The 11,593-nt window shown below is 42.2% G+C and overlaps 1 protein-coding gene across 1 annotated transcript in view; it reads right to left on the bottom strand.

Moving 5' to 3' along the window:
- Positions 1-3,198: 3,198 nt before the first annotated feature.
- The window catches only part of AMPH (amphiphysin), a 96,823-nt gene continuing 88,428 nt past the window's right edge, over positions 3,199-11,593 (bottom strand). Inside the window, exon 19 of the mRNA XM_044675400.1 lies at positions 3,199-3,447. Coding sequence (XP_044531335.1) covers positions 3,199-3,447 — 249 coding nt within the window. The remainder of the gene's footprint in view (positions 3,448-11,593) is intronic.

Below are 11,593 nucleotides of genomic sequence, written 5' to 3'. Positions count from 1 at the left end.
TTTCTTTCTTTCTTTCTTTCTTTCTTTCTTTCTTTCTTTCTTTCTTTCTTTCTTTCTTTCTTTCTTTCTTTCTTTCTTTCTTTCTTTCTTTCTTTCTCTCTTTTCCTTCTTCCTGACAATTTGGTGATGTAGTAGATAGAGTGCTACCTGGAATTAGAAAGACCTGAGCTCAAATATAGCCTATGACAGTTAACTAACTCTGTGCAAGTCACTTGACCTCTGTATGAGGATGCTCAGTTTCTTCATCTATAAAGTTGGGATAATAACAAAAATTACCTTCCAAGGTTGTTGTGAAGATAAAATGAGAAAATATTTGTAAAGCATTTATCATAGTGACAGGCATATAATAAACATAATATAAATTTAGCTATCATTATTCTTTCATTAATTCAGTCATCCAGCAATTCAGTCATTGAACAATGGGGTAATTAGATTAAGTCTATACTGCCCATCTTTAGATTTAATCACCAAAGGTGAGAGCACCTCTGATTCTAGGAGGTCCTAACCCACGTGTGCTAGAGTGAGGGAAGAATCAAAATCAACTGACTGCCCCCTACGCAGTGGACTATAAGAATCGTCTATTGTGACTGGACATGCAAATTAGGAGGGAGGCACAGGAAGTGATGCATAAGTGACCCCTTTAAAAAGAGGGAGTTGAGTGAGTGAGGGGTCTTCAGTGGAAGAGGGCGTCTGGTGACGGACCTTTTCTGGTTCATAGAGGAGTGTTGAAATGCTGAGACCCTGGTGAGACTGCTTTAAATATCTTCTTTGAATTCCACGTGCTGAGTTTAAAGACTTACTGAATCTTCCTGAACTTCTCTTAAGAAATTTCTTTTAATAGACTCTGTGAATGAAGTTTGGTCCATTCACCTCCGGGCCTCTGGCCCTCTGGCTCTTGGATGAGCATTAATTAGATCTACCTGGATTAATTAGAGGATCGTAATAAATTACCTACTGTGTTAGATTCTTATTTCGTTATTTCTTCTCTCTCTTCTTAATTGTAAATAAACTTCCATAAAAGTCAATTTTGACTTGAGATTATTCTTAATTGAGGATTGATAATAGTTCAATCCTCTAGCAACCATCTTTTAATATATTGAACCCCAAAACCCCTTTTCCCCCTTACAACAAGCACTTATAAATTTCTACTAATGTAGTATCAGATAAGAGAATAGAGGCAATATGATATATTGGATAGAAAACTGGTTTCAGAGACAGGAAAGTTTTAGCTCAATTTCTGTCTCTGATACATATTTGTTGAGTAACTGAGCAAATTATCTGCCTCTTGGTACTCCCAAACAACTGTGGAAGACTAGAAGTTGAAGAAAAGGTTCTTCTCTCTCTCTTTCTCCCTTTTTCTCTTTCTCTCTACCTCTTTCACTCTCTCTCTGTCTCTCTCTCTGTCTCTCTCTCTCTCTCTCTCTTTCTCTCTCTCTCACATACACCCACACAACACCTACCCACCCACCCCCACACCCACACACACATACACACACACACACACACACATACACACACACACACACACACACACACACACACATATTCTTGGCTTCAAAGAACTGATGTTCTGCTAAAAGAAAAGAGTATATTTGCCACAGCAAATTAAATACCAAATACACACAGAAGCAAAGAACAAGAGTTGGAAGGGCCTCTGAGATCTCAACTTCCACTCCTCCATGAAAGAAATAGCCATCACAATACACCAGTCTTTGCTTCCAGACCCAGAAGGTAAAACCCCAGTCACTACGGGGCAGCTCTCCTGGTGGATATTTTCCTGATGTTCAACCTGAACTGACCCCTTTGTACTTTTTTACCCCATTGTTCTTCCTTCTTCCTTCTGGTCCTAGACAGAAAAGATCCTTCCCCCCAGCCCTTCAAAAATACTTACACATCTATCACACACTGCTTCCCTCCTTCTCTTTCTCTTCTTCATGCTACAGTTTCTTTCATTAGTCCTCAAGAGTGTATAGTTGGAAAATCTTGAATGCCTGGAACTGCATTGCCCAGGATTCCTTTTTGTATCACCCAAAATTCCTTTTCCTTTCTATTTATATGCGTATTTTTCATGATTCTATATAAGTTTTGGGTAATTCCCCTTTCCCTCTCTTGCATGTGAACTGAATGGGGAACATTCTCTGTGTTCTCTAGTTAAATATTAATAAATCTCTATAAATATTATACTTTGGATATATTAAATAATAATTTTAAAATCCACAAGAGGCATGGACTCTAGACCCTCCACCATCCTAGTAGCCTTATCCAGAACTGATCATAATGGTCTGGAAGAAGTCAGATTAAACAAGAGTATAATGGTGTGATATTGGAAATTTGGGGGTCTTAATATTGAGATCCATGATATAAACTTCCTGGGGATGTTTAGGGGACTTGAAAACTACATTTCCCATGATTCCCCTTATATAATACAAGTGGCAGGAAGTGTGATTATGTAGACAGAGGTATAAAGACTCAGAACTTGATTGGGATGCTTTTTTTCCCAAGAAGCAGCCAGGGGGAAAGCATGGAGGGGCATTTGGATTAGATTTTACCAGGCACATGGCTTAATTACCAATATGGATTACAATAAATTACAATACAATAAACCCCTAATATTTTAAAATATATCCTTTTATATCAATTTTGTTTGTAACACTTTTGGCAACCACGAAAAGATCATAATTCTCAATTTTTCAGATAGCCTACGAAGCCACTCAACTCTGAGAGCATTTAGAATCCTCTCCAAAGCTATGGACCAGCTCTTGCCATTTTTGTGCTATTTTGGCCACTAATTCTAAGCTATATATGTTTTTTTATTTTTAAAACATTATTTTATTATTTTTCCTTGTATGAGCAAAACAAAACAAAACAGGCAACAGGATGAAATTGGCCATAGGCTAGTTTGCTGACCCTTGCTTTTAACCTGTTAAGATAATTTAGAATCATGACTTTGTCATCCACTGTGTTAGATTTGCCTCCCAGCTTTGTGTCATCTGCAGATTTGATTAATATTCCATCTATTCATCCAAGTCTGATAAAATGTTAAGTGGCAAAAAGCCAAGCCAGGTCATGGGTGAGACTCCATCAAGCTGACATTGAATCATTAACTGTCACTCTTTGAGTCTGGCCCTCCAGGCAATGTATCTGGGAATTTACCATCTGCAGGGATTCTTACTATTTCCTAAAACACGATGCTTTGTCTTACCACACTGGGTGGCCCTTTTCCACCAGAGCTTTTACCTGGATCCCGGCTGCTTCCATTTCTTCTGTCCCAGCTCTGTCACTCTCTGTGGCCTCCCTGGTCTCTGGAACAGCTTGGCTCTCAACACTCGCTCCTTCACCCAAGGGAGGGACCTCACCTTCTGTGACAGCCTCTGAGGCTCCCTCAGCTGCCACCACCGGGGCTCCAGCAGCTGCAGGGGCTATATCAGCATCCTCTGCAGGAACCACCTATAAACAAGAAGATGCCCAAAAGGTCACATTTGGCCATTTGTGTGGGTGAGAGTTCAAATTTGACTGACACTTGCTTCCTATTTTTATTCTGCTTCTTCAGAGAACTCTTTGGGGCACTGAAACTGATTGGCCCCTGATGTCTAGTTGAACACTGAAGTTGAACTACATTAAAGTAAGAAATAGGTAGATTTGTAACAACAGGTTTGGGGCTGACTAGGCGGCACAGTGAATAGAGTGTCAACTGTGGAGTCTGGAAAACTCATCTTCCTGAGTTTAAATCTGGCCTCAGATATTTACTGTGTGACCCTGGACAAATCACTTAACCCTGGTGGCCTCAGTTTCCTCATCTGTAAAATGAGCTAGAGAAGGAAATAGAAAACCATTCTATTATCTTAACTAAGAAAGTACCATATGGGGTCACAAAGAGTCAGACACAAATGAAAATGATTGAACAACAACATATGGGATTGGCTCCCATGGGATGCAGTAATTATCTGGAACAATTAGGTCTTCTAAATTCTTAGCCACCACAGAGACCAAGGTACTCTGGGTTAAGGTCACCATCATTGGTGGGGCAGACAAGGGATGAGTTGGAAGTGGGGAAAGATGCTTTTGGATGGTGCTGTTTGTCCCTTCTCAATTTATAGCCATGAGCAAAGGTCCAATGGCTCTCCCCTTGTTATAACTTTGGAATTAGGTCCTTTTTCACTCAAATCAACTCTTTTTTTTAAAACCTTACCTTCCATCTTGGAGTCAATACTGAGTATTGGCTCCAAGGCAAAAGAGTGGTAAGGGCTAGGCAATGGGGGTCAAGTGACTTGCCCAGGGTCACACATCTGGGAAGTGTCTGAGGTCAGATTTGAACTTAGGACCTCCCGTCTCTAGGCCTGGCTCTCAATCCACTGAGCTACCCAGCTGCCCCCTCAAATCAACTCTTAAAACAACCCTGGTGTTAACTTGTCTTCCTTGGTGCTTATCAAAGTGGTTGGCATGCTAGAAGTACTTAATGAATGTTCAGTGAGTGATTGAATGGCAGACTAAAATTACATATGTAATATATTTCTATAAGCAATATATTTATTTAATATATTTATTTATTTATTCCATTTTGCAAAACTTAAGGCTTGCACAAATATTAGCATCATCACCATCATCATCATCATCATCATCATCACCATCATAATTATTATCTCTGGTGCCTCCAGGTATTCAGTAGCACTCATTGCCAAAAATATTCAACTTCCTATTAAAGGGAAGAAGCCTCTTGGTTCCTAAGATCTGAGCTATTAGACACTAAGTCTCTGTACAGAGATCTATCAGTGAAAAGACTCAAGGCAAGGATGTTGGTCTCTTAATTAGAACAAAAACCAAAAAAAGAAGAAAGAGTAGAATTTGCTTTGGAGGATTGGGGGTTAGGACAATAACTCACATGTTGGCTAATGTATTCAGTTAAAGTAAAACTCTGTAACCTTGATACAGTAAGATAGCAACAATTCAGAACTTTGGGGAGAGGAGAGCTTCTGAAGAGAGAAGTTTTCTGGATAATTGAGTTTATTCCTTTAACTTGAACTTTTGGGACAAGTGATCTTTTTAAAATGATAACATAGGTTTGTGCTGGTGAGGCTGTGGGAAGATAGGTACATGTTGGTGGAGCTGTGAATTGATCTTATTATTCTGGGGGAAAATGGAAATTATGTGAAAAAGTCTTTTCATCCTCTTTGACTCAGGTGTCTCACTAATGGGCATAAGACCCCAAGGCCGTCAAAGATAGAAAGGTAAACCCTACAGATCCCAGAATACTCCTAGAAATGTTTTTAAAATAAAAAAATTGGATTAGAGACCTATTGAGCCATATGTGTTCTATGAATGTAATAGAGCATGACTAAACCATAGGAAATGGCATCTCTGAGGAATTCAGAGAAGCATGAGAAGACCTATGTGGACTGGTGGGCAGAATGAAGAAAGAAGCAGAACAAAATACACTATGACCCAAACAATATAAACAAGTCCAACAATGGAAGACACCTACGATCTGACAAAGTGTTACAACCATATTGGCCCAGGACAACAGATCATGGAACACACGCTCCTTCTCTCAGGAGAGAGTTGAAGATGTGAGTCATGCATGACTTGGAAAATATGGCTACTGGGATATCTGGTTTTATTGAATTCTTTTCTTTTCTGTTTTAGGGGATGATTCAATGGGGAAATGGTAGCAAATACTGGGAAAGAGTTGTAATAGAGAAATGAGAGACATCAGTACAACTTCAAAAAATAAATTAACTTTCCCAATTGGAGAAATGTATTTGAAATTGTTGGGTTTTTTTAGTTGGTTCAGGGTTATTATTATGAACATCTGTGAACACTTCTGTTTCCCTCCTGGTCTACAGGAGTGTGACCCTGCACTAGACACCACCTATTGGTCACTTTACCTTGCCTTTTGTTTTTAAAGTCTAGGAATCCTCATCTCACCTGGGCTAGAAATGCAGCAGCTACAATGGAGCTTTAACCTTCTCTGTTCCCAACCAGGATGGGTTCACTTCACTTTATCAGGCAACTCAGCGAGCCTTCTCTCACCACCACCACCCCTCACCTGCCCAGAAACTCATCTTTTCTCCTTTAATTGGCTACACCCAGTCTATTGTAATTCAGGAAATCAGATGCTCAAATTTGTTAGAATTGTTTGTAAAGTAGAAGCAAATAGACTGTGTTTGAGTGAGGACCTTCTTGCCTTCTTATGAGTAAAGTTTATTATCTAGGATTAGTGTCAGCAATTTGACTGCTTGAGAGCCCTTTTTTTCCCTTACTCTTTGGTTTTGCTGAGTTCTGAATAATTAATAACTAGATGTAATATTAATGGTTAACATCAACCAACAACCAGATATATCAATATCAATTAATAATGCAGATTGAATTAATATGCCTAATTAATATTAAATAATAATAAATATAGTAGTTTGTAACCCTAATAAATAGCATTAGGTTTGCAAAGTACTTTACCAAAGGACTCTCCCTGGGGTAAATACTATAAGTACTTTTGTCCCCCTTTTTAAAATGAGGAAACTGAGGCCCAGCAAAGTTAAATGACTTACCCAGAGTAACAGCAAGTACTGCCAAAGAGAGGATTTGAACCCAGGACTGAGTTAAGAAACTCAGAATTTATTCCTTTCCTATTGGTGACCTGCTCTCCTCCCAGTCTGGATATACCAAAGATATTTGTCCCAGAGGGTAGATTTTGTCAAATCCTTTTTCTTTTTTGAATGGGAGTGTTTGGATTTTATTCTATAGGAACCCAGCCTGGCTGCTCCTCAATAGGCAGGAGTTTAGTCAGTGTCAAGGAGATCCCTGCCTGGCCCACAAGAGACGGACCCAAAAGTACCAGGGAGAAGAGGCCAGATCCCTCCTGGCAAGGGAATGAGATGGGCTTAATGGAAGCCTGGGAGTGGAGGGAAGTGACCAGGGTCACACTGCCAGGCTGGGTCAGAGGAAGGGCTTCCCCTGCATCTTCCCCAAGATCCTGAAAGCTGATCTTTACCCCCAAATAAAGAAAGTGAGCCCAATGCGAGAAGCCCTGGCCTTGGAGACTGAGGACACGGCTTTGAACCCCTTCAACTCTCTGGGATGCCTCAGTTTCTCTTTTGTGAAATAAGGCCAATTGAGGGAGGGGATTTCTCGGGTCCTTCCCTGTCCCCCCGGGCTCCTGCTCTGCTCCCCTGAACAGCTCATGCAGACCCTGGCTAGGTCTGAGGTGGCTGTTATGAAGCCAGCAGGCCAGCAGAGGGAGGCCGTGTAAAAGGTCTGGAGATGGACTTCCTTCTCCAGGGTTTGGACAGCCTGAGCCCTACAGCGATGAAGTGGCCCAGGAAATGGGACAGAGCAGCCGGGAAAAGGCTGGGGGGGAGATGAAGGGCTCCACATTCTGGCCAAGGCAACGATGAAAGTCCATTTTGGGTGATTGCAAGGCTACCTACTACAGCTGCCTATTCCTATTTGCCTGGAGGCTGCTGTCCCTCTGGGGTTCTGCCAGCTTCTTTGGGCTAGTTCCTCTACAGCAGGGGTTCCCAAACATTTTTGGCCTACCGCCCCCTTTCCAGAAAAAATATTACTTAGCCCCCAGGAAATTAATTTAAAAAAATTTTTAATAGCAATTAATGGGAAAGATCAATGCACCTGTGGCCATCACTGCTCTTCTGGATCCTGCAGCACCCACTAGGGGGTGGTGGCACCCACTTTGGGAATCACTGCTCTAGACAGCAGAGGCGATGAGCCCCAGGAGCTAGAGGCCTGGGCTGGGGATCAAGAAGAAGGAGGGTTCAGTCCTGTCTGAAACTTTCTGGCTGTGTGGTCCTGGAGAAGTTGCTTAAGCTCTCTGGGCTGAATCAGTGGCAGGGCTTGTCTATGGAAGCCAAGAAGAGGATCCATTTAGTAGTCTTCATTTTTGTCTAAAGGACTGGGGGGAGATTTGAACAGCCTTTCCTAGAGCCCTCCCCCCCAATCTGGGGCCAAGTGATAATAGCATTAGCTTATGTTAACTTGATGTAAGCCTTTATATTTACAATTATAATAAATAAGTGCAAAGGAGTATGTGCAAAGAGTTTGCACTCACATTCATAACCCCCTCACAGAGACACCCTCACAGATGTGCTTTCACTCCCATACATATGTGTTAAAGAAGCTGTTAAAATCCCTCCCATAGTGCTGACTAGTAGAACCACTGGCAAGTCTCTTAGCATCTGCAAGACTCAGTTTCTCCAACTGTAAAATGAAGAGAAGAGTGCCACAGGGTTGTTGTGAAGTTACAGCAAGGGACCTAGCAAGTACCTTATAAGCATTAAAAACAGGACACAAGCCTAAACTAGCATCACTTTAACAGATAAAAATCTTGGAGGAGTTTATCATTAAGTTGTTGGGAAGAGAAGATAATGGCGAACTATGACTGAGGGCAGGAGCACATTGCTTTAGATGAGATTCGTATTAGGATCCTAAGTCTAGAACTCAGAAGCACCCTAAAGACCCCTTAGTTTGCTGTTGTTCAGTCAGTTCAGTTGAGTCTGACTCTCCCTGACCCCATCTAGGGTATTCTTGGCAAAGATTCTGGAGTGGCTTCTCATTTTCTTCTCCAGCTCATCTTACAGATGAGGAAACGGAGACCAATAAGGTTAAGTGACTTTCCTAGGGTCACACAGCTAGTAAGAGCCTGAGACCAAATTTTAATTCAGGTCCTCCTGACTCCAGCTCTGGTGCTCCACCTAGTTGCCCTCTCAATCTCCTCATTTTGCAGGTAAGGAAACTGAGGCATGGGGAGGTTAAGTTATTTACTCAAGGTCATGGATTGGATGGTGGAAGAGTTTATCTCATAGATTAAACCACAAAGATTTTCACAGAATCTCTTGAACTTTTTCAATAAAATAAGAGGTTACTCTTAAATGTATTGTTATTATCATTGCCATTATTATTGCGATTCCCATTATTATTCCTCTCTGGGCCTGCGGCTTAGGGAAAGAATGCTGCATTCTAGTCTCTGCCTGCTTCTATTAGAAATAACCCTAATAAAAGATTCTATTAGTTGTTTTAAAGAACAGAGAAATAAATCTGCTGAACACATTTCAGCCTTTGGGAAGCCACATTAACATATTTTTCTTTTCTTTATTTTTTATTAATGGAATTTATTTCCAAGTATCTCAGCCTTCTGTCCCCTCCCTGCATCAGAGAAGGTGCCATCTGGCATTTTCTCTTTATTTTAAAAGTCAAAAGAAATGCCTTTCTCCCCACTCCTGCCTTTAATTGCGCTGTTCAGAGTTCTGAAGCCTCGACAATAGCATGGGGACTCTGGTTTGAAGAGGACTCTAACATGGGTCCACATTGGATGCAGACGAGGTCTATTTGGGAGATCCCTAAGTGACCAAAGGCTCCTCCAGGAAGCCCCTTAGTGACTTACAAGGGAATCCTATGGGAATTCCATGGAGCAACATCAGAGAACCGCCCCTCCCACTCGATGGGACACAAGTGCTTTCCTAGATCTCCACACAGCTTGCCAGGGCAGTTCATGGCTCACTCTCTAAGCACACGCAGCTGCCTCCCTCTTCCCAACAGCCTTCCTCATGGAAAGGAAAGATGATGATGGCATTCACAGTAGAGTCCTTAAACCCCTGCAGAAGTCATCAGCAAAGCTGAACAAAGGCAGGAGGAAATGGCTACACGGGAAAGGATGACAAGAAGCAGGTTACCAGGAAGGCAGGCAAAGGAAGCCAGTCTTGCTCTCAGGAAGCAACGTGAAAAGGCATCGGCAAAGCCAAAGACCCCAAATTATGAGCGCTAACGATAGGCTTCGAGGGCATTTCCTGTTTGAAGACTTCATTTTTATTGCTGCTGTGTGCCGATAACGTTGGCTCTGAATGATGCTTCAGAGCAGTTTGCCAATGGCGTGGCTGGCCTTTGGGAATTGGGCGATCTCCTACTGCCTTCATAGTTTGGGTTCCCTGGTCTCCCTCTCCTCTCCATTCCAGCTGAGCTGATTCCTTTTCTTTTGTAAGTTTATGATAATTTCCTGAAAATGCTCTTGGGGCCCCTATTCCAAATGATGAACAAAGAAAAGGAAAACGTCAGTCATTCTGAATGTAATTCCATTGGGATGAGAGGGAAGCATTCTGTCCTTAGCATATAAGGGATATCATTCTTCTTCTCAGGAAGTTCCAGGGGTTCCTGGAATCTTGGCAATCCAATATACAGCCTGGCCCCACCCTACCCTTCCAGTTTTCTCTTGTCCACTAATCTCCATCTGTGCATCCTCTGGTCACACCAAACTGGTTTTTTGCTGTTTCTTACACACGACAACAAGCATTTTCAGGAAAATGCCTTCTGTGTGCTACAAGAAAACGAGATTCTGATCATTATATTCCAAAAGCCTAGGGAATAGCTGGGGTGACTCAGTCACTTTGGGGGGCCCTAAATAGAAGTATTCAATAGGCCAACAACATATGGTGGTGGTGGAGGGGTGAAAACCATATGCATCGTTTCCTCTCTCACATGCTTTAGACTTAAAACACCACAGGTCGGAACTCTCCTTCGGGGTAACAATCTGCTCCTGAACATGATGCATCTTTCTAAAGGGGAGGGAGACTGTCTCTTCCCTTTCCCTCCTATCCTACAGAAGCATTTCTGAGTTTCTTTTCCAATGAAGAAATCCTGGTATTATTTGAACTGTCCAGCCAATCCCCTCCCCATTTTAATCTTCTGGGGTTCCATCATAAACCCTGGGTCTGGCCAGGTGCTCAGTGAATCTGTATTGAGGCCAGCTCTGTTGCCATAGCGACTCCTAACAGCTCCATCCAGTGGAAATGCCAGACTTTTAGAATCCCCTTTGTGGAAATGGAAGGATTCTTCTGTGGGTTTACTCATGTTCACCTCCCTGCGTTTAACTATATCATATGCCCAAAGGAAAGCTGGGACCATGATGACTTCTGGGACAGATTTCAAACTCCAGTAAGATTCCCTTGCCTGGACAAAGAGGAGAGGAGACAAGGACGTGGGGAACTTGTAGTCAAGTGGATCAAGAGCCTGAGGTGGTGGTGGTGGGGTGGGATGGCCACAATTGTAGCCATCACAATTGTAGGTTTAGCTTTTTAATAATAAGAGAAATTCCTGAATGATTCCTTATTGTAAAAAGTCACCAAACTGCTTATCTGAGCACCCTGGGGCTCATCAGGGAAGACCTGTGCTCTCTGCCAAAGCACAGCCCCCAGAAGAATATCCAGAGACAGTGAGAGTCTGAAATGGGGATCAGAAGAAAGCAGAAGAGGCAAATGTAAGCTCCCAAAGGGTTGAGGTATTCCTGAGGGGAAGGGAAAGATATTACTGTAGACAGTATCTAGGAATCAGTGTCCACCCTTTCCCATCCAAAACCATCTTCAGTTAAAAAAGAACTCCAGGGAGAGGGTAATGCTGGATTTTTCAGCCCCCCCCCCCAAGCTGCTGATGCCTGCCCTGAACAGCTTGTATTCATTGTTTCCACTCTCAATATACTCATACTATATTCCTCTTGTCTCTCTGTTAGAATGAAAGCTTCTTGAAAGCAATAATTTTCTTCCTTCCTTCCTTCCTTCCTTCCTTCCTTCCTTCCTTCCTTCCTTCCTTCCTTCCTTCC

Source organism: Gracilinanus agilis, chromosome 1 (genome assembly GCF_016433145.1).
Source record: "Gracilinanus agilis isolate LMUSP501 chromosome 1, AgileGrace, whole genome shotgun sequence".
Lineage (NCBI taxonomy): Eukaryota > Metazoa > Chordata > Mammalia > Didelphimorphia > Didelphidae > Gracilinanus > Gracilinanus agilis.
Note: the sequence above shows the minus strand (reverse complement) of the source record. Positions and strands in the feature narration are given on the sequence as shown.